The 19,562-nt window shown below is 38.6% G+C and overlaps 5 protein-coding genes across 6 annotated transcripts; 4 read left to right on the top strand and 1 right to left on the bottom strand.

Annotated features, from left to right (window-relative positions):
- The first annotated feature begins 364 nt into the window (after nucleotides 1-364).
- Nucleotides 365-1,449, top strand: LOC117617051 (acidic endochitinase-like). The gene has a single exon (XM_034346294.1). The coding sequence runs from the start codon at nucleotides 379-381 to the stop codon at nucleotides 1,270-1,272; it is 894 nt and encodes a 297-aa protein (XP_034202185.1). The 5' UTR covers nucleotides 365-378; the 3' UTR covers nucleotides 1,273-1,449.
- A 361-nt stretch (nucleotides 1,450-1,810) lies between these two features.
- On the top strand, nucleotides 1,811-2,826 carry LOC117617050 (hevamine-A-like). The gene has a single exon (XM_034346293.1). It carries the CDS (start codon nucleotides 1,874-1,876, stop codon nucleotides 2,774-2,776), a length of 903 nt encoding a protein of 300 aa, XP_034202184.1. The 5' UTR covers nucleotides 1,811-1,873; the 3' UTR covers nucleotides 2,777-2,826.
- Nucleotides 2,827-3,261: 435 nt separating this feature from the next.
- Nucleotides 3,262-7,206, bottom strand: LOC117617049 (plastidial pyruvate kinase 2). Of its 2 annotated transcripts, XM_034346291.1 has the most exons (12): nucleotides 6,770-7,203; nucleotides 6,242-6,529; nucleotides 5,907-6,072; nucleotides 5,682-5,816; nucleotides 5,457-5,567; nucleotides 5,266-5,354; nucleotides 4,969-5,031; nucleotides 4,676-4,851; nucleotides 4,468-4,570; nucleotides 4,204-4,352; nucleotides 3,876-3,984; nucleotides 3,262-3,671 (listed from the first exon to the last, which is right to left on the bottom strand). In XM_034346291.1, the coding sequence occupies exons 1-12, from the start codon at nucleotides 7,001-7,003 to the stop codon at nucleotides 3,564-3,566; spliced, it is 1,731 nt and encodes a 576-aa protein (XP_034202182.1). In that variant the 5' UTR covers nucleotides 7,004-7,203; the 3' UTR covers nucleotides 3,262-3,563. The 2 variants fall into 2 exon arrangements, with proteins under 2 accessions (XP_034202182.1, XP_034202183.1); XM_034346292.1 differs by lacking the exons at nucleotides 4,204-4,352; nucleotides 4,468-4,570 and having other exon boundaries at nucleotides 6,770-7,206.
- A 688-nt stretch (nucleotides 7,207-7,894) lies between these two features.
- On the top strand, nucleotides 7,895-15,755 carry LOC117618931 (protein timeless homolog). Its single transcript, XM_034348708.1, has 19 exons — nucleotides 7,895-8,065; nucleotides 8,254-8,406; nucleotides 8,494-8,653; nucleotides 9,002-9,320; nucleotides 9,635-9,778; nucleotides 9,859-10,048; nucleotides 10,127-10,257; nucleotides 10,616-10,834; nucleotides 10,956-11,122; nucleotides 11,524-11,602; nucleotides 11,680-12,210; nucleotides 12,298-12,668; nucleotides 12,939-13,022; nucleotides 13,107-13,211; nucleotides 13,432-13,665; nucleotides 14,304-14,372; nucleotides 14,493-14,717; nucleotides 15,015-15,122; nucleotides 15,232-15,755. Exons 1-19 carry the CDS (start codon nucleotides 7,963-7,965, stop codon nucleotides 15,575-15,577), a joined length of 3,738 nt encoding a protein of 1,245 aa, XP_034204599.1. The 5' UTR covers nucleotides 7,895-7,962; the 3' UTR covers nucleotides 15,578-15,755.
- A 773-nt stretch (nucleotides 15,756-16,528) lies between these two features.
- On the top strand, nucleotides 16,529-19,453 carry LOC117618451 (receptor-like protein EIX1). The gene has a single exon (XM_034348016.1). The coding sequence runs from the start codon at nucleotides 16,529-16,531 to the stop codon at nucleotides 19,451-19,453; it is 2,925 nt and encodes a 974-aa protein (XP_034203907.1).
- The last annotated feature ends 109 nt before the right edge of the window (nucleotides 19,454-19,562 follow it).

The following is a 19,562-nucleotide window of genomic DNA, read 5'->3' as shown; positions in this document are numbered from 1 at the left end:
GGCTACAGTGACGTCTATCCTGAAGAAAATCATACAGTCTACGTATCTATCTATCTAACTTGTAATAATTCCTTTGTTTTTAATTCTATCTTTCCCCACATGGTCCCTCCCTCAGCTGGGTTGCCAATTTTCATTAGCTTGATTGACGGGATATAACATTGTTTGAATTGTCAAAAGAAACTTGGACTAAACTTCATGGACCCCAGATTTTGTTTATATTTTCCACATAACTTTAGTAAGTTTCCCACAGAAGAATGGCACCAATTTGTTGCCCACAAGACACGTCTATCATACTTTTCTTCCCTGAAGCCTTCCACTCACCTATAAATATGTACCCTCTGCAAGCATTTTGAACCAAAACAAGAACCCCAAACAGACATGGCACTAAGCAAAACACAAGCCTCAGCCCTATCTTTGTCCCTCTTGATCATCATTTCTTTATGCAAGTCGTCCCAAGCTGGTGGGATTGCCATCTATTGGGGCCAAGGCAGCCCCAGCAATGAAGGCTCCTTGGCAGATACTTGTAACACAGGCAACTACCAATTTGTGAACATTGCTTTCCTATCAACTTTTGGCAACGGCCAAACCCCAGTGCTAAACCTGGCTGCGCACTGTGACCCAAGTACCAATGGCTGCACCAGTTTGAGCACCGACATCAAAGCTTGCCAAACCAAGAACATCAAAGTCCTCCTCTCGATTGGAGGCGGTGCAGGAAGCTACTCTCTCGCTTCAGCTGATGATGCAAGGCAAGTTGCTGATTACCTTTGGAATAACTTCCTAGGGGGTCAGGCCAATTCACGCCCCCTTGGTGACGCAGTTTTGGATGGCATTGATTTTGACATTGAAGCTGGTGGTGGCCAGTTCTGGGATGAGCTTGCCAGGTCGCTCAGTGGGCGCGGCAGTAAGGTCTACTTAGCTGCAGCTCCACAATGTCCATTCCCAGATGCTCACCTAGACGGTGCTATCAAAACCGGCCTATTTGACTATGTCTGGGTTCAATTCTACAACAACGCTCCATGCCAATTTGCAAACAACAATGCTGCCAACCTTTTAAGTGCATGGAACCAATGGACGTCGACTGAAGCCAAACAAGTGTTCTTGGGACTACCGGCAGCTCCTGAAGCTGCTCCGAGTGGTGGATTTATTCCTGCTGATGCTCTCAAGTCACAGGTTCTTCCAAATATTAAGAGTTCTCCAAAGTATGGAGGAGTTATGCTTTGGAGCAAACAGTATGACAATGGTTACAGCACTTCCATTAAAGACAGCGTCTAGGTCTCTGTCTAGACACTTTCTGTTGCTAAAACAAAATAAGTTACCATCACTCATCAGTAGGTTTTCCCCAACCTACTGGCCAGAGTTAATTACATGCACTTACGATAATAAAACATCTTACTGTGTGTAATAATTTTTTAATCGAATAAAATATTACTCATACCATTATCATTATCTTATATAGTTTATGTTCACTAAATTACGCTGGTGTTTGGTATTTCCATGCTTTCACGCCTCTTTGCAAAGCAAAGTCAATCCGATATATTTCTGGCTCCAAATAATTTGAAGAGTTCTGACTGAGTTCATGAGCACTCCAATTTGCTCCGTGTAAACCTATTCCAGCTCAAACCAAGTGGATTGATGTATCGGACCAGCATTAATCTTGTCTTAAATAGGTCAACGGTACTAATAATGTCAAGCAAACCATTTTAGCGGGCACTCAGCCTTGTAATTGTCCAAACAAACAATTATCATTAATGTCAACTGAATCCCTAAATTTGGAATCCCTCCATCCAAATGGAGCCTTAGACCTTATTATAAAGGGAGGGCTTGATCAGTCTTGACAATAAGAGAAAGCATACAACGCCTTATTCTAGCAAGCATGGCTAGAAATTCCCAAACTCCACTTCTCCTCCTTGTCCTTTCTGCACAACTGGTTATAATCAGGCTCTGTCATGCCAGCGGCGTAGCTGTCTACTGGGGCCAAAACGGGAACGAAGGTACTCTAGCTGAAACCTGCGCCACCAGAAAGTACAAGTACGTGAACATAGCCTTCCTCGACAAATTTGGCAACGGCCAAACCCCCGAAATCAACCTTGCAGGCCAGTGCAACCCTGCATCCAATGGTTGCACCATCGTCAGCAGTGGCATAACAAGTTGCCAAAGCCAAGGAGTCAAGGTGTTGCTGTCTTTAGGAGGTGGAATTGGAAACTACTCTCTAGCATCACCTGCAGATGCTAGAGCTGTAGCAGATTATCTGTGGCACAATTTCTTGGGCGGGAAGAAGTCAACTTCGCGTCCCTTAGGAGATGCCGTTTTGGACGGTATTGATTTTGACATAGAGCTTGGTTCAACTCAGTATTGGGATGTGCTTGCAAGAAGCCTCAAGGCATATAGCAAGCCAAGAAGAGCTGTGTATTTAGCAGGAGCACCTCAATGCCCATTTCCTGATAAGTTTCTCGGGGGTGCTCTGAATACAGGGCTCTTTGACTATGTTTGGGTTCAGTTCTATAACAATCCTCAATGTCAATATAGCTCAGGTAACACTGATAACCTCATTAACTCGTGGAACAAATGGACCACGTCGATAAAGGCAGGGCTGATATTTTTGGGGTTGCCTGCGGCTCCTGAGGCAGCCGGAAGCGGGTTTATTCCGGCTACGGTGCTGAATTCTGAAGTCCTTCCGGTGATAAAGAAGTCACCAAAGTATGGTGGTGTGATGTTATGGTCCAAGTTCTATGATGATCAAAGTGGATACAGTTCTTCCATTATTGAAAATGTATGACTTTGTAGTTCCATGTTTTGTTTGGTAAATCCAAAACAACTGTTGTTTAATTTTGTTTACGAGGCTGACTCCCCCCTCCCATCATCAACATTGACTTTTTGGGCATTGGTGTAATTAGGAATGTTTGACTTTGACCATCGTGACGTCAGTAAATTAAAAGTCTGCTGCATTCGTCCAATCCCAACGCAGCCATTATAAACTATCACCAAGATAACATTAAGAAACAGAGCATGATTATGGAACTCGTATTTTAAAATTGGGACGCCAAAGTTGGCAACTGTTCTGTTCCTCACAAGCAATGCCAGCGTTGGTCAGCTACAAAAACGGTTGGCGACGGATATTATAAGGTGATCCGTTTTCTCAATCAAACTATCAAACTATCAAACACATTGCATACATAAATTAAAAGTCAGCAGTTGGCCAAAGCTGTATGCACTCAAGTTTGAATCACCATAAATTAGATAAATTTAGAGTTGTTTAGATCGTAAAAAAGAAAAACTAACAAATTAGACAGTTAAGTTAAACGATTCATTCCAACTGCCAAATTTATAATTTAACATTCACAAACTGTTCTGCTACGCCAAATTAATTCGAAGGGGGAAAATCGGAGTACAAAAAATAGCATATAAGACACAAAAGCATACATAAAAGAGGGGGAAAAACAAACCCAGAAACTATTGCGGCAATTCCGCTGAAGTACACCAGAAAATGCTATAATGACTCGAAATTATCGTGGTGTAAAGGCAGATAACTATGTTACGAGGGCTCTCTTCCATCTCCATTGCATCTAAACTTTGCGCACTTGAATATTGTGAGTGGACTGGATCCGCCAAATGGGTTGTCTGCCACTCTGAACGAGTGCCACCTCTTCTCCTTCCTTTACCATGCCTTGATTCTGTATATGAAACACCAGAAAATACATCAACAAAGTTGAAACGATCAAATAATTAACATTAAATCCATTTGACAAGGGCTTTAAAATGGTTGGCATTGACTGGTATGTTCCATGAATTTTTTTAAAGATAAATAACCAAAAATATGGTTCCTGCCAATTTAAATTATTCCTCGTAAATTTAGGAAAATTCCAGCAAAGCATTACCTGCAGCACAGTCAAGGCATTGCTGAAACTTGTCTCAGCATCATCTGTGAACTCCATGTATATGGGACATACACCTTGATATAAAGCCAGTCTCTGTTGTATCCTCTTACTGCATGTCATCAAAGTACTAGATCAGCCAAATAATCAAATTCATATTCCTAATGGTAAGAGTATTTTAACTGATACAGTTACAAATTTTAAAATATTTAATATATCAATGTGCACGCAAGGGGGGTAAAAAATCTATCAAGGGTGAAGTTGTGCTCCAACAAAACTCTGGTCAGAGTATCACAAATATGCTTTCGTGACAAATAACATGAAAACTCACTCATTTGTAAAGGCAAATACGGTCCCAGAAGGCCGATAATGGCTCAAAAGAATAGCCATGAAACCAGTTCTGGTAAAGACAACAATTGAGGTACCAAGAGTATTGGACATAATGGTTGCATGGTAAGCAAACATCTCACTCATGTGGTTCTGCAGAAATAAAGAATTCACGTCAGTTTTTATTCTGACAAACAAATGGAAAAATTTGTCCAGATGGTAGGATGCTGCGTACGAAAAATGAATAAATAATTGTATGTTCCCTGACCTTGAAAGCTTTACCAAGATTGGCTGGCAATTCACCACCTAAGATGGTTGCCTCTGTCCGAAGTGCAACAGTGTGCATAACTTTCACGGCCTTCAATGGGAACCTACATGGAAACGAAATCACTTTATTACATGATCCTATGGTCTAAATGACTAGACTATAGTTGAAAACAGGTTCCTATTGCATAATTCTGATAGCCACAACTTACTTTCCGTGAGCAGTTTCTCCTGAAAGCATAACTGCATCAGCGCCCTCTCTAACAGCAATGGCAATGTCTGATACCTCAGCTCTGGTTGGGGTTGGGTGAACAATCATGCTTTCCAGCATATTTGTTGCCACAATAACAGCTTTCCCCATGCTACGGCAGATCCTGATTATCTCTTCCTACATTTTGAAATAGAAATTGGGGGGTTCAGAATGTAATAGATTAACTCAACTTAATGTTACAATCATGTTAACTGGATTGAAATTTCAATTGTCATATGTTTGTCGTTAAACAACCTGCAGAAGTGGAACCTCTTCAATAGGGAGCTCTGCACCAAGATCTCCTCTTGCAACCATAGCCTAAAAGAAGATAATCATGTGTTAGTATTATCAGGCAAGGGTTAGAATGTTTTATGTATATACTAAAAGAAACGGATGGTATTTACATGATTTCCATATATTAGTTGCATTTTATATTTAAAAATGTGTATTAAAGGTAAAAATTATCATACATTAAATCATGATATACTAAAAGTGTTTTTAACATGCAAATATTCAGGAAAAAAGCTTCCATTCATTGATTCAGGAGATTACCCCATCGGATGCTGTGATAATGGAGTGCAAATTTGGGATAGAGTCTGCACTTTCTATCTTTACAATAACGTGTATATCAGCGCTAGAGCCTACAATATCAAATGGAAATACAATTATTTGTAAGCATTAAGCAAAAACGTGGTAATCAAATATATTTTGTGGACATAAGATAACAATATTTGGAATCTTACTTTGCAGATAATTCTTCAATTCATGAACAACTTGTGCATCTTTGACAAATGAAACAGCATAGAAGTCAACTTTATTATCCACTCCAAATTTAATATCTTCCCAGTCTTTCTCTGCAACAAATAAGTTAGACAACTATATTCATTAGCAAAACAGGCAATAAAGACATTTAAAAAAACATAAGAATAAACTATTAATGGATATAATCAATAAATTAGAAACCTAACCAGTGATGGAAGGCAATGTTGCACTTTTCCCTCGCACATTCAAATGTCGACGAGACTTAAGCTCTCCTCCATCAACAACTTCACATTTCACTGATTCTTCTGTCTTGGACTTCACCAGAAATGACATCATACCACCTACAGCACGAATCAAGAGTCAGTGTGCATAAAAATATAAACATAACTTCAGTGGTTAACCCAAAAAGAAGAAGTAAAACTTCAGCATACCATCAACCAGAAGCATGTCTCCTGGTTCTACATCATTGACGAAATCATCATAGTTCACGCTAACACAATCCGCTGTGCCAACCCCTCTACGAATTGTAAAAGTAAATTCTTGACCACTTTCCAAGTTGATTGGCTGTGGCAGGTCACCACTCCTAACCTCAGGACCCTGATACAGAAGAACACATCATCAATAGAATGACTCTGATATAATCCAAATAGTAACACATCATATGTCAAATCAAACCTGAATTGGGGGGAAAATTTACTGACTTACGCAATACAATGTAATGACTTGATACGGAAGGAAAAAGAACAAACAATAAGGGAAACCTTACCTTGGTATCAAGCATGATTGCAATGACATTGTCTTTAGATTGCTCATTATATTCTTTAACCAAGTCAATAACTTTCTTATGAGAAGCATGATCTCCGTGGGACATATTAAGCCGGGCAACATTCATTCCAGCCTCCGCCAACTTCCAGATCATTTCACGTGTGTTTGTGGAAGGACCAATTGTGCAAACAATCTTTGTCTTACGTTTGACTACTGGCTTTGACCACATACCCACCGATGTGTCATCAGGTTGTTGAATTGCCCGGAACTTCTGAAATTGATCCTCTATCTGATCAGCAACACCAAAGAAACTACAATAAGCATAGATTCTAACTTGTATCTACAATTTTAACAAGAGCAGCCTCGCTCTACTCAAACAAGCTAAATATCTAGCAATCAATTATCAGCCTATCTACTATGAATTCAAAAACAAAAAGGTAACTTTTTCTTCTGATTTCCTACAACTTCTCGGCAACCAAACACAACAAGGACAAAGGGCGAAAAAAGAAGAAGATTGAGTAGCACGAACCTTGGGTGTGTCTTCAGGTGAGACGGGGACGACCTCGGTCTGTAGGGGTCGCTTTGCAGTGACCTCAAACCTCTTATTGCCAAACGCTTTCCAGCTCTTCTTCTTTTCCTCGCGAGCCAGAACTTTGGAAGCGAAGCTCGGAGGCTTCAGCTTCTCTGTCCGGCCCTGTACCGATCCAGAGATAGGACAAAGGATCGAACTCTGAATCGCCCGCATAGCCACCACTTGGGTCATTGTTGTTGCAGAGAATGGTAAAGGTTTGGAAATGCGAAGTTTTGGAGGAGGCTGTAGTGAGTTCCCAGGATTTAAACGAATGTGGGGGGAGGTTGTAGAAGTCGCCGCTAAATTTGGCGGAGGTTTTGAGGGGACAGAAAGAAGGGAGTTAAGGAGGGCTTTGGTTGTATCGAATAAACGAAACGTAGCGCTTGCTAAGTAAAAGTTGTTCAACTTCTATCAAAACGGAGAGCTTTGTCATAAGTGAACGGGTGGGTCACGAGACTCATTGGTCTCATTACTCATGTTTGGGCCTCTGGAAAAAGTGGGCATATTGGGTTGGTTTGCAAATAAACCCCAAACTTTAATACTCTTCATCATGTTGGCTGATTAGTTTTCGCACCTCAATTAATGTTACTAATTCACTTAAAGTGCATATTTATTAGATTCTGTTATACTTTTTGTAAATAAAAATGGTGATTATATTTTTGCCCAATACAAAAAAGGTCCTATACCCAACTTTTTTTTTTTGACAATATAATTTATTTTAAGTTAAGTTTGAATCAATAATTCAATAGCCATAATGCATAGCAAATTTGATTTATGCACTGAATTTATTTTGTTAGAAGTGCAAATTGGATGAACCCAACCAATTTTACTGAGTATAATTGGATGAACCCACCCAATTAGTTATCGAGATAGACCTATTTCGGTGAAGTTTTGTGCAACGATGATAACAGATCAGCTCCACTAACAAACTGACACCTGTACAACTAAATTGCCACCTCAGCTAAAAAAGGCCACCAGAGCGATTGAAAAGCGCGGGAAATTCACATCAAAATTCGCGCCACCAGAGCCATCACAATAAACCCTTTCACTGAGATCCGATCGCTCTCGCGCTAAATACTTTTATTCGCCATCCTCTCCAGAAATCCTAAACTATTGAACCCTAATTCGAAAACAATAAAGTTCGGCAGCAGATGGACTTGCAAGGCTTATCGGCGATATGCTCTGATCTTGGAATTGCAGAAGAGGATGCCAATGGCAACCGGATCGGTTACTCAAAGAGCAAGTACTGCTTAGGTACGTTACCTATGTCTTCGACAAATCTCCGTTTGACTGCCAAGAACATTTCGGAAATGTAAGGATAATGAAACATGAGGAAATCATATGGGCTCGATTGAGCGGATGAATACAAAATATGGAGTGGGATGTTATTTTCTTCAGTTAAGTGCGGGATTGAAATTTTGGCTTTCTTTTTTCATTGACAGATAATTTGAAAGATTTGCTAAGGTTTTTGAGGCGTGATGACCCACAGAATCGGGATGTTTTTAAACAAGTCTGTAAATGGAAGATTGTGGATCAGGATTTGGTACCCATTATTGAACACTGCCAAGATGACACCAACTTGGTTTTAAATGCAGGTAAGTTCATTTTATAATTTCATTACATGTTTATGAAAAATTACTGCAAAGTGATGACTTCAATTATTCATTGTTTGGAATTTTCAGTGAAGGTTCTTGTGTTCCTAACTATGCCAATTGAGCCTTCATCAAATGACATTTTACAACAGATAGATTTTCTATGGAGGTTGAAGTCTTCAATTACGTCCAGTGACATTATTGCAGTTATAGTATCACTTCTGGAAAGCCCATTAGAAAATTTGGAAAGGTGAGGTTAAATTTTTTAAGTATACTTCATCTTCTGCCTCATCAGTTGTTTGAAAATTACATATACTTCATCTTCTATGGGAGTTGAAGTCTTTGCAGCAAAGTACTTGTCCCAGCTATGTCTTTACCTATAAGATTACCTGAGTACCTAGCTGATTCACTAAATTCATGTTGGTTTTCTGAAATTTGATGGGTTAAGTGGCTCTTGCATGTTGACATTACATAATTTATTTTCTGTTCTAGGTTATTTTCTGGTGCTCAATGATCATTATTTTGTTTACTCACTATATCTTCATATAGTTTCTAGATTTCTCATAATTGGTTTTATGACTAATCCTATCCTACACAGTGATGTGTTCACGGAGGATGACTGGAAATTGGTGCAGCTGGTACTTACTTTATTCCGAAACATTTTAGCTGTTCAAGAAATTTCACTACAGCAGAAGGCTGGGGGAACTGCCAGTCAATTTGTATCACTCAGAGATGGATTTCTGGAACTTTTGTTTCATGAGAATGTTATGGACTTAGTTTTGGTCATAACCCAGCATATTGGGGATTCCCGTAGCTATCTCTGTCAAGATAACTTGCTTTTATTGGAGATTTTTCATTACATATTTATGGGTCAAGAGCCAGAGTTGATTGCAAACGCATGTTCAAAAGGTCCTAAGGTTGGTTTCTCTTCATCTCTTTCTGAATTCTTTCTTATAGAAATGTCGTTTGTTCAAAGCTAGCAAGAAATGTAAATAAGGATGAACCTCAGATAAGAATCTTTGATTTGAGACATAGGTAGAGCCACCAAACGAAATTTTTTATTTATTTTTAATAAAAATAGTGCAACAAGTACAAATCGAATCAATAAAAAATACTTTCCTTTTCTTGCTTTATATTCTTAACTTATGAAATTTGAATTATTTGTCCAATGATGTGAGCTTACATTTAGTTATAGTTTTCTAACAGTCCAGTAATAACTTGTAATTATTAGGTGGATGGAGGAGACACCACAGGTTCTCTAAATAGTCTCAAGTCTATAATGGAGGAAGAAGAAGAAGAGAAAAAAAGACTTTCTAGACTACGCAACATGGATCGTCATTCACATTTTAGCGGAACATTTACCCAGCTTACTTTGGTAGGGAGTTTCACTATGGAATGATGCTAGCGAGGTTTTTAGTAGATCATTCTCTAATAGCAATGAACTTTTCTTGGCAGGATGGTTCTAAGGCAGTCTTGAAGGGAAAACCTACTTCTGCCTCTTGTAATACCTTGCTTAAACCACATAGTCATCGGGGTCCAATAAAAAAGATTGCTTGGGATCATGGGACATTGCCTTCAACGAAGGATGAGATTTTAGAATTGCTTCATGATTTCGTAAACCAGTTTTTATCAGGGGGTTACAATGGTATGTCTTTTCTTTTTGGTTTCTGTTTTATGTTTGTTTACTTGGTGTTATTAATTACAAAGTTCGCATGTGTATCAGTTTTGATGCAGTCAATTCGCGCGGATACTGAAAAGGAACACCACGCAATTCAGAACAGTGATGTCATTATCTTCTTTCAGGTTGCTCAGTTTGTTACTTCTTTCCAATATCACAAGTCTTCAATTTCTAAGGTGAGACAAGCTAATCTTAGATTATTTTGTTAGTTATTTCATAATGGGCATGGTAATTACTGTTTGCAAAATGAAAACCGTTAAATGACTCATTTTTCAATTAGTAAACTAACCTCTTTGCATGGAGAAAGACCATTATTCCCTCATCTCAATCCATCCCAACACACATCTCAACCAGTGCAGAAATGATCTTTCCCCCGAACTAAAAGGGTTTAGTTTTTGTACTTCTGATAGAATGGGCCCATGTTGCATAGTGGTTTTTTTCTGGGTCATTTCACATTTCTTGAGGATATTCCCAAGTCACATTCTTGTCTGGAGAATTATAATTGTTTGATCTGTATCTTCTATGCCTTAACAGCCAAGCATCAGTGCAGAAGCAGACACAACTGAAGCTCCCACCCATAAAGATGCTGATATTACATTCTTCAGAGGTGATGTATGTGGACCCATCGCAGCATCAATGAACGAGTCAATGTTCCAACTAGTCATTTCAAAGTGGCGTTATGCATTTGATGGCTTGAAGGAAACACATGACTACAAGTTTCTGTCTGCAGCTGGTTCTCTTTTGAAAATTATGGTGATTCACTATTTCATTACTGATAAGCTTTTTAGTGCATATTCAATTTGAAGTTGGGATAAGAACTGTATTAATAATTATGCCCTCGTAACATGCTTCTACCAACTTCTCTTCCTTCCAGATTCGAATGCTAGATTTGGTGCTTAAGTTATTGCCAGAGAACTCCAAGGAGCCTCAAACAGCCCGCATACTTCTGTACAAGTTATTTTATGACCAGACTGATGAGGGGATGACTCATTTCCTGATAAATTTGCTCAAATCATTTGATACTCACAAACAACCCAGAAGGTTTTTTCCTTTTCATATCAATTAATACGTTTTTTAATGTATTAAATTTTCCAGTATAATTTCTCACCTTTCAAATCCTGTGGAGAGGTTCTCTCCATTAGCTGTGTAATCCAATATGAGAGAAAGAATTAGAGGAATGCTGTATTTGTTGTTGGGCAAAAAGATTTAGTAATTTTTAAGAAAGGGAGATAATTCAATTCTGCAGGGTATGATTTTGACTGATCATTTAGCAACACTTGTCCTTAATATTAAGATACTATTGGTAAAATAAATACCTGGAAAATGATATTTAGGATCCATTTGTCTTTGATTGAAAGGAAGTTATTCTAAAACTGATTAAGATTTTTTCTCTTGATTGAATGCCTCTAATCTTTGTCCTGTTCACATGTTTTCCTTATCAGTGATTTTGCAGATCTGGTAGAGATGGTTTATAAAGTTTTGCGACTAATGGAAAACCTTCAAGCATGTGGAACTTTGAGGGTATAATGCATTCGTAATTTTGGATGGGGAATGTTTTATTGTATTTGTACTAAGACCATTTTTCTTTCATGATTAAGGTTTCTAAAAAATCAAGGAAGGCGAGGAAGAAAAAAATACCGAGTGAGAAGGAAACAGAAAATACACTTGTAGGAGAACATGCTACCACTCAGAAAGAGATCAGCATCTCCAATGGTGAACATTCAACAGATGTGAGTGTGACAGAGAACAGAAGCCTAACCACAAGTTCCAATGGGAAAGAAGATATCAATATCCCTGTTCAGCCTGATGAATGCAAAATATCGTTTTTGGAGACAGAAAACCTCCAAGACAGTCTGGCACATATAGATTGCAAAACTTCTGATGATGCCAATGGTGATCTTTGTTATAGCACCGGTGATTCTTCTGCTGATGAGCAGGTAGCTGCAACTGATGAAGTTGATTTTAAGGTGTCAAATTTGATTTCTGCTTTTTCAAACATCAACATCATCCAGAAATTGTGTTGGTTGCTTAAGTTTTATAAGAGTAATTTGACCAGTACAAATCACTACATAGTATGCATGCTGCGAAGGATCAGTGATGACCTCGAGCTCTCCCCAATGCTGTATCAGGTTAAACTTCATACATCTTTAGATAATTTATGTAGCCATTTACATTTCATTTCTCATCTAACGTTTTCCATGCAATTTGTTTTGCAGTTATCACTTCTCACTACATTCTATGACATCCTAGTTGAGCAGAAGTCATCTCCATGCAAGGCATATGAAACCATTGTTGATTTTTTGACAAATTTGGTCAGGAAAATGCTCAAAAAGATGAAAAATCAACCCCTACTTTTTGTGGAAATTCTCTTCTGGAAGACTCGCAAAGAATGCCATTACATTAATGCTGAGTATTTAATGCATGAGCTTGGCCATTTGAAGAAAGAAAGTAGAAACTGGGCAAACAGTTTAGGGGATGAAGAAATTGGTCAGTCACTGGACAAGGGATGGACAAGTAGAAGCATAGCTGATGCACTTGGTGAAGACGAAGCTGATGTTGTGCTCTCTCATGAGCTTGGACATGAGAAGTAAGACATGTTTCTGAAGCCTGAATGTTCACATTGTCTTCATTAAATTATTTTGTGATGTTATCAGTTAAGTTATTGTAGAATCTAAGACCATCCTTTGGTTGTCTGGCCTTGCTCTCGAGAATTGTGAAGTTTATTTTATTTTATTTTATTTTATTCATTTCCACTGGTTTACCATGTTGCCAAAAAAAAAAAAAGGCCAGAGTAAGGACTTTTCTAACTGAATACAGACACTGCAAGAGGAGCTAAATATGCCTTCTTTTTGTGCAGCAGCGGAGAAAATTTTGGCAAGGTGAAGGGAGGTACTGCATCTATTTCAGATAATGAGATCGATGGGCAAGCAAATTATGACAAGTACGTCCTTCATACTTACAACTTGATTAACATTGTCTTTCAGTTATCATCTTATCGAAACCTTGATGCATTTGGCTGTTGCAGTGGGGCCCAGGCAATAGAGAATGAAACTGAAAAGGTTTCTAGAAAAAACAAGCGACTTGTTATTGGGGCTGAACTGGAGATGAAAATTAAGGATCTGTATGAGAAGTATGGTCCTATGATCTAAGTTTTTTTTTTAATTTCTTCCTTTTCTTTTTTGAGCTTTTAACTTGACATAGGTATATCTAATATCTGCTGAAAGATACAAAAGGGCATTGGCCGTGATGACTGTTTTACACATAATTTGAGATATGCCTGTATAGCAGTGTAGGCCTACTTTTTTCATCCAGCTTACTTAAATCTTTCCTGACAAATATGGCCAATTTAGATTCAAGGATGACCAGAACTGTAGTCATCTTATTGCGAAAGCTCTTGATCCTGATGGTAGAGTTTCGCCAGCTCAAATTTCCAACAAGCTTAAACAGCTTGGACTGAAAGTTGTCCGAAGGAAAAGACTGCGCCATGCTCAAGAATCTGTTTCCACTGGGCCTAGTCAAATTGATGGAGATGGAAGAGTAGTAAAAGCAATTAATTCTCATTGTGAATCAAACAGTCAGCCGCTGTAAGTATTTGTAGATGAATATTAATTTCTTAGTATTACAGTTACAGTTTGTATACTTTTTGTTTATTTTTCTGTACTTTTTAAAGTTCTTCTAGGCGTTTGTTTTCAAAGTAAATATTCATTTGGATTGAATATCATAGAGCACGTACTCTTTGTTTGATTTCCCCTCTTTCCCCTCACCTAAACCCTTGTTTTTCGAGTAGCAGGGGTTGTGAACTTGCAACGCAGAATCTAATCAAATAGCTGCTGATTTCATTCACTTGTAGCCTATAATTTATGTCCATTAATTTTGTTTTTGCACTTTGGGGTAGATCTTGGATGGCTGCTGTCTTTCGTTGCAGTTGTTGTCACTGTTTATCAATTGTAAATTTAAAGATTCACATTTACCGAGAAATTTTTTTGATAGATTTAGTACTCATTCTTTTGCTTCCCCCACCTCCTCCCACATTTGTTTTTGAGAAGCAGCTGTGAACTCGCAAACGTATGGCTTAGATAAATGGCTGCTGTGTCATCTGCCTTTAGTCTGTAATTTTGGTCCACTCTTTTCTCTTTGATTCTGTGACAAGTCTTAATGCTTGATGTTATATGTTGCTTCACTGCTCCAGCTGTTTATTAGTTTCAATTTGATTGTTTCATAGGCACACAAGAAAAAGAGTCCATGCCTTCAGTGAAGATCAGGAAACTAACATTAGGTCTCTATATGAGCAGTAAGTACTACTTGGTTACATGGTAGTTATATAAGATTTGATCTCTTTTCACTTGATAGAAGCTGGAAGTTACTATTCTTTAGTTTTAATGAAAAAATTTATATTCTTTGTCATACCCAGATTAAAAGACCATAAAAGGTGCAGCCACATGATTGCAAATGCAATGGACGGTGATGGTAAATTCACAGCTTCTCAAGTTTCTCGTAAGCTTAAGCAGCTTGGTTTATATATTCCTCGGAAGAAGAGGTCCACAGCCGGCATGCTGAGAGATGAGGATCTTAATGACTCTAATACAAACAAAGAGCATGACTCTGATGATGATACGCTGTTATCATTAATGAAAAGGTCATACATCCATTTTGTTTTGTTATTAAATTTATTTCACCACTAGTTCTCTAGTTGCTTAGTTTCCATAATGTCTGGGCACTTGCACCGCATATGTAAAACTCCATATTCCTTTTGGTTAAACCTTCCAATATAATGTTGTGAAACTCCATAATCCTATTATGGTCTGTGTTCATACTCCTAATTAAATTATAGGAATAGCTTCTTTCTCTTGTAAATTCATGTTGGCTCCATGTGTAAATACACAACATGCATGATGTGTAGATATTAGTATGACAATCATTTTTGAACTTCCAGGGGCAAAAAGGATCGTAGCAGATTCAGTGAAGAGTTACTAGAGCAGACTACTGGACGAAAAGTGTCGGAAGATGATTCTGATGATGAAATCCTAAGCTCTGTTCTCAAGTAAATCTCTCTCTCTCTCAAAAATAATAAGAATGATGAAGTCATAGGATTTTGATTGTGTAAGGTAACTATTTCTTCTAATACTAATTAATTCGTCTTTTGGATATAGAAAAACCAGGAGACCCCTTTCCAAGCCCATGGATCTGAACTCTGCAGCCATCTCAATTCGGGGAACATCAAGCAGTAATGCTCTGGAAGATGGAGTTGACGAAGGCTCTGCCTTCAAGCATGTTAGTCCGAATGGCATGGCAGAAGCTGAAGTCAGAGGCACCGGCACTGGCACTGGCAATCCATTAGATGCTGGACCTGTGAAAAATTTGGAGGATTTGCAACATGAGCAAATGGACAATGACTTGGCGGATTCAGGGGATGAAATGGCTTATGGTGCATTCCCAGAGAGTAGCGTAAGCAGAAGGAAGTTGAGGATGGTACTTGAAGATGAAGATGATGACTGAGTGCATCTGTCTCTCTCTACCATCGTGACGTGTTATTATCCAAAGTTGCGAAGGAAGTCATCCATTTTTCTTGAAACTGCAATCAGATTTTGTTTTTAAGATTATTGATGTTTTGAGTGTAGTGTAGATTGTGTAAAGGGACTCGTCAGTATATGGACACGGGGAAAAAGATTGTACAGGTTGGACAACTGTCGACGGATGAAAATTGTCTTGTTTCTATAGTTTAACATACCAACGTGCATGCCCATGGGTTGAAACCGATCATTTGGATCATCCGGACTGAAGAATTCAAAACCAAAAGTTGCACTTGTAAACCGGATCACAAAACTATCTGACCATCTCTTGCATGTTGCAACAAAATGGGTGGATGAATGGCAATTTGCACATCAAATAACGGGAATTTTAACATTCGTTTCCGTATGAGGATTTAAATTTGATTCCAAGGGATGGATGAACTCACCATCTTGATCAATTGATCTAATCTATATGTGTATAGAACTACCTCTTAATAAAATTGTATTGTTGTGCACATCACTAACTAAAAATTATAATCACCCCTTTCGCAAGGAACCCCCGGCCTCAATTTCTTGAGTCAAACTATTTTCATATTGTTGATTAATATCTTCATGCCCCCAGAATCAATATAATATATAACGAAAGGACGTGGGAATAATTTTTCAAAATGCTCAAGTCAAAAGTCGTCCCTTCTAAATATTATCCGATTCTAAACATCACCATCGCCGCGTTGTTTCAATTTTCAACAAATTCCATGGTACATTTTTTCCTGGTCGTCATCACTCTTCTCAAGCTATCACACTATTGTAATATTTGAGCAATCAACTTCCAGATAACGACAACAAATCATATCTCCTTAAAACATTCTCCTAAATTGACATACAATTTGCACATCATCTCCCCACCCTACCTTACCTGCTCCTAAGATTCATAACCATGTTGTTCACAATCACAAGTGGTACTATAAGCTCCATATTTGCTGTCTTATTTGTGCTCCTAACAACCTCTGCTATATGTTGTTTAAGTGCTGGGATCAGCTCCAACATTAGGTGCCTAGAGACACAGAAAAATGCTCTGCTTCAGTTCAAACAAGGCCTAGTGGATAACTCCAATGTTCTTGGATCTTGGGAAAGCAAAAAAGATTGTTGCCAGTGGAGAGGAATTACATGCAGCAACCAAACAGGTCATGTAACCATGCTGGATCTCTACTATAATTCTTCTGATATTTCCAATCTTGAAACTCCTTTAAGTGGTGTGATTGCTCCTTCTCTGCTTGAATTGCAATATCTAAATTACTTGGACCTGAGTTTCAATAATTTTGAGGGAAAGATTCCCGACTTCATTGGCTCTTTGAGTCAGCTGAAACAACTCAAACTTGCAGGTGCTAGTCTTAGCGGACCTGTTCCTCCCCAACTGGGAAATCTTTCTCATTTGTATACTCTTGATCTTGCACATAACTTTGTTACCTTTGAAAATCTTGAGTGGTTATCTCATCTTTCCTCTTTGAGATACCTGAACATGTCAAGTCTTAACTTCTCTAAGGTTGTAAATTGGCCTCACTCTATAAGCAAGCTCCCTTCACTGGTTGAGCTGCAGTTATCTTCATGTAGTCTTCCTAATGTCAACCTGAGATCGCTTTCTTTCCTCAATTCTTCGACCTCTCTTGAAGTCCTTGAACTCTCTGATAATTTTCTTAATTCTTCCATTTTCTATTGGATGGCCAATATCAGCACCAGCCTTGTACACATTGGATTGATGGGAGACCAGTTACAAGGTCTCATCCCAGATGTTTTCTCAAACATGATTTCTCAAACATCTCTTGATCTGTCTTATAACCAACTTGAGGGTGGGATACCAAAATCCTTTCGAAACCTATGCAGATTAGAATCATTGAACTTACGGGAAAACAAACTTTCTGATAAACTTCAAGACTCTATCGAAAACTTGTCTTGTGCTCAGGATACCCTTGAGTCCTTACAATTAAGTGGCAACCCGTTTTGGGGGCCATTTCCTGATAATCTTACAAGATTTTCATCCTTGAATGAACTATACATCGATGGTACCAATATGAGCGGGCCTCTCCCGAAAAGTTTTCAGCAACTTTACCACCTAAGATACTTGAGCCTAGTTTCAAACCAGTTCAGCGGGCCATTGCCAGATTTTACAGGTCTTTCATCATTAAGACAACTATTTCTTTCCAAAAATCAACTAACCGGCTCGCTACATGAGAGTATTGGGCAACTTTCTAGCCTTGAATTTTTGGATATTTCTGTGAATTCTTTGAATGGTGTCTTCACAGAAGTCCACTTCTTGAACCTCTCTCGTTTACAGTTTTTGGATGTTTCTTACAATCCTTTGTCTTTCAACTTGAGTCCGTATTGGAACCCACCTTTTCAACTTAATTCATTACACATGAGTTCTAGCAATGTAGGCCCTGACTTTCCCAAATGGATTCAGACACAGAGAAAACTTACTGCTCTTGGTATGTCAAATGCTGGGATCTCAGGTTCAGTACCTAATGAGTTTTGGGATCTATCTTCCAACTTACTTGAATTAAATCTCTCTATGAACCAAATCCATGGGAAGTTTCCCAATCTTTCAACAAAGAACTGCACCTTTTTCACAATTGACTTGACATCTAATCAGTTTTCTGGTCCACTCCCACCATTTCCTTCAAACATAAGCAATGTTTTTCTCTCCAAAAACATGTTTTCCGGACCCCTATCTTCCTTATGTGCAACACAAGCTCCAGAATTGTATAATCTCGACCTTTCTGAGAACCTACTGTCAGGGGAGCTTCCTGATTGTTGGATCCAATATCAAGCATTACACTCACTGAATTTGGCAAAGAATAATTTCTCCGGAAAAGTACCGAGCTCATTAGGGCAGTTAACGTATGTTGTGTTGTTACGCTTGCATGACAACAATCTTTCAGGAGAACTGCCTCCTTCTTTAAAGAACTGTACAGAATTAAGGGTTGTTGACCTTGGAGCCAATAAATTATCTGGAAACATACCAGCATGGATAGGCCCCAGCCTAACAAACTTGCTGGTTCTACGCTTACGGTCTAATGAGTTCTATGGAAGCATACCCTTGAGTCTATGTAGTCTTCCCGCTCTTCATGTTTTAGACCTCTCTCAGAACAATATATCTGGAGCCTTGCCACATTGCCTTCCAAATATAACAGCTTTGTCTTCTGTGTCGCCGAAGGTGGAGGAAAATTGGATTCTTGGCTTTGTACAACTGGTGTGGAAAGGGATAGAGATTGAATTTGGAGAAAATCTTAAGCATTTGAGAAGCATCGACATCTCAAACAATAACTTAAATGGGGACATTCCACAAAGTATAACAAGTTTGCTAAAGTTGATTTCTCTGAACCTATCAAGAAACAGTTTTACAGGTGTGCTTCCCAGCAACTTTGGTCAGTTGGAGATGTTAGAATCTCTTGATTTGTCAAGAAACCAGATATCTGGTAGAATCCCTCCAAGTTTTTCAAGCTTACATTATCTTAGTGTCTTGGACTTGTCACACAACAACTTATCAGAAAGAATTCCACTAAGCACCCAACTTCAAACTTTTAATGCTTCTGCATTTATGGGAAATCTTGGACTTTGCGGGCCACCACTCACGCCAGAATGCCCAGGGGATGGAGCAACTCAAGATCCTGCAGCCCCCAATGGAGATGGAGGTGATAAGACCAAACAAGAAGATGATGGTCTCATAAGCTTCGGATTTTATGTCAGCATGGTGCTTGGATTGATCATAGGATTCTGGGGAGTCTGTGGTACTTTACTGCTTAAGAGTTCTTGGAGATACGCCTATTTCCGTTACTTGGATAATATAAAAGATCAGATTATGTGACAACCGCCATGCACAAGGCAAAGTTGCAGAGGAGACTTCAAAGATAAATGGTGAAGCTATTTCTTTTATCTTAGTGTTATGTTTTTGTGGGTTCTTTCAATATGCAGTG

This window comes from Prunus dulcis, chromosome 2 (genome assembly GCF_902201215.1).
Source record: "Prunus dulcis chromosome 2, ALMONDv2, whole genome shotgun sequence".
Taxonomy (NCBI): Eukaryota; Viridiplantae; Streptophyta; class Magnoliopsida; order Rosales; family Rosaceae; genus Prunus; species Prunus dulcis.
This window is presented reverse-complemented; position numbering and strand designations above follow the sequence as displayed.

Excerpts from the sequence above, each read along its gene's own strand:
- LOC117617051 (XM_034346294.1), top strand. The coding sequence starts at position 379 with ATGGCACTAAGCAAAACACAAGCCTCAGCCCTATCTTTGTCCCTCTTG.
- LOC117617050 (XM_034346293.1), top strand. The coding sequence starts at position 1,874 with ATGGCTAGAAATTCCCAAACTCCACTTCTCCTCCTTGTCCTTTCTGCA.
- LOC117617049 (XM_034346291.1), bottom strand. The coding sequence starts at position 7,003 with ATGACCCAAGTGGTGGCTATGCGGGCGATTCAGAGTTCGATCCTTTGT. Across the intron at positions 5,355-5,456 it reads ATTGAAGAATTATCTGCAAA|GCTCTAGCGCTGATATACAC; the intron begins GTAAGATTCCAA and ends TTGATATTGTAG. Across the intron at positions 3,985-4,203 it reads GTATTTGCCTTTACAAATGA|TAAGAGGATACAACAGAGAC; the intron begins GTGAGTTTTCAT and ends GATGACATGCAG.
- LOC117618931 (XM_034348708.1), top strand. The coding sequence starts at position 7,963 with ATGGACTTGCAAGGCTTATCGGCGATATGCTCTGATCTTGGAATTGCA. Across the intron at positions 9,779-9,858 it reads CATTTACCCAGCTTACTTTG|GATGGTTCTAAGGCAGTCTT; the intron begins GTAGGGAGTTTC and ends TTTTCTTGGCAG. Across the intron at positions 10,049-10,126 it reads TTTATCAGGGGGTTACAATG|TTTTGATGCAGTCAATTCGC; the intron begins GTATGTCTTTTC and ends CATGTGTATCAG.
- LOC117618451 (XM_034348016.1), top strand. The coding sequence starts at position 16,529 with ATGTTGTTCACAATCACAAGTGGTACTATAAGCTCCATATTTGCTGTC.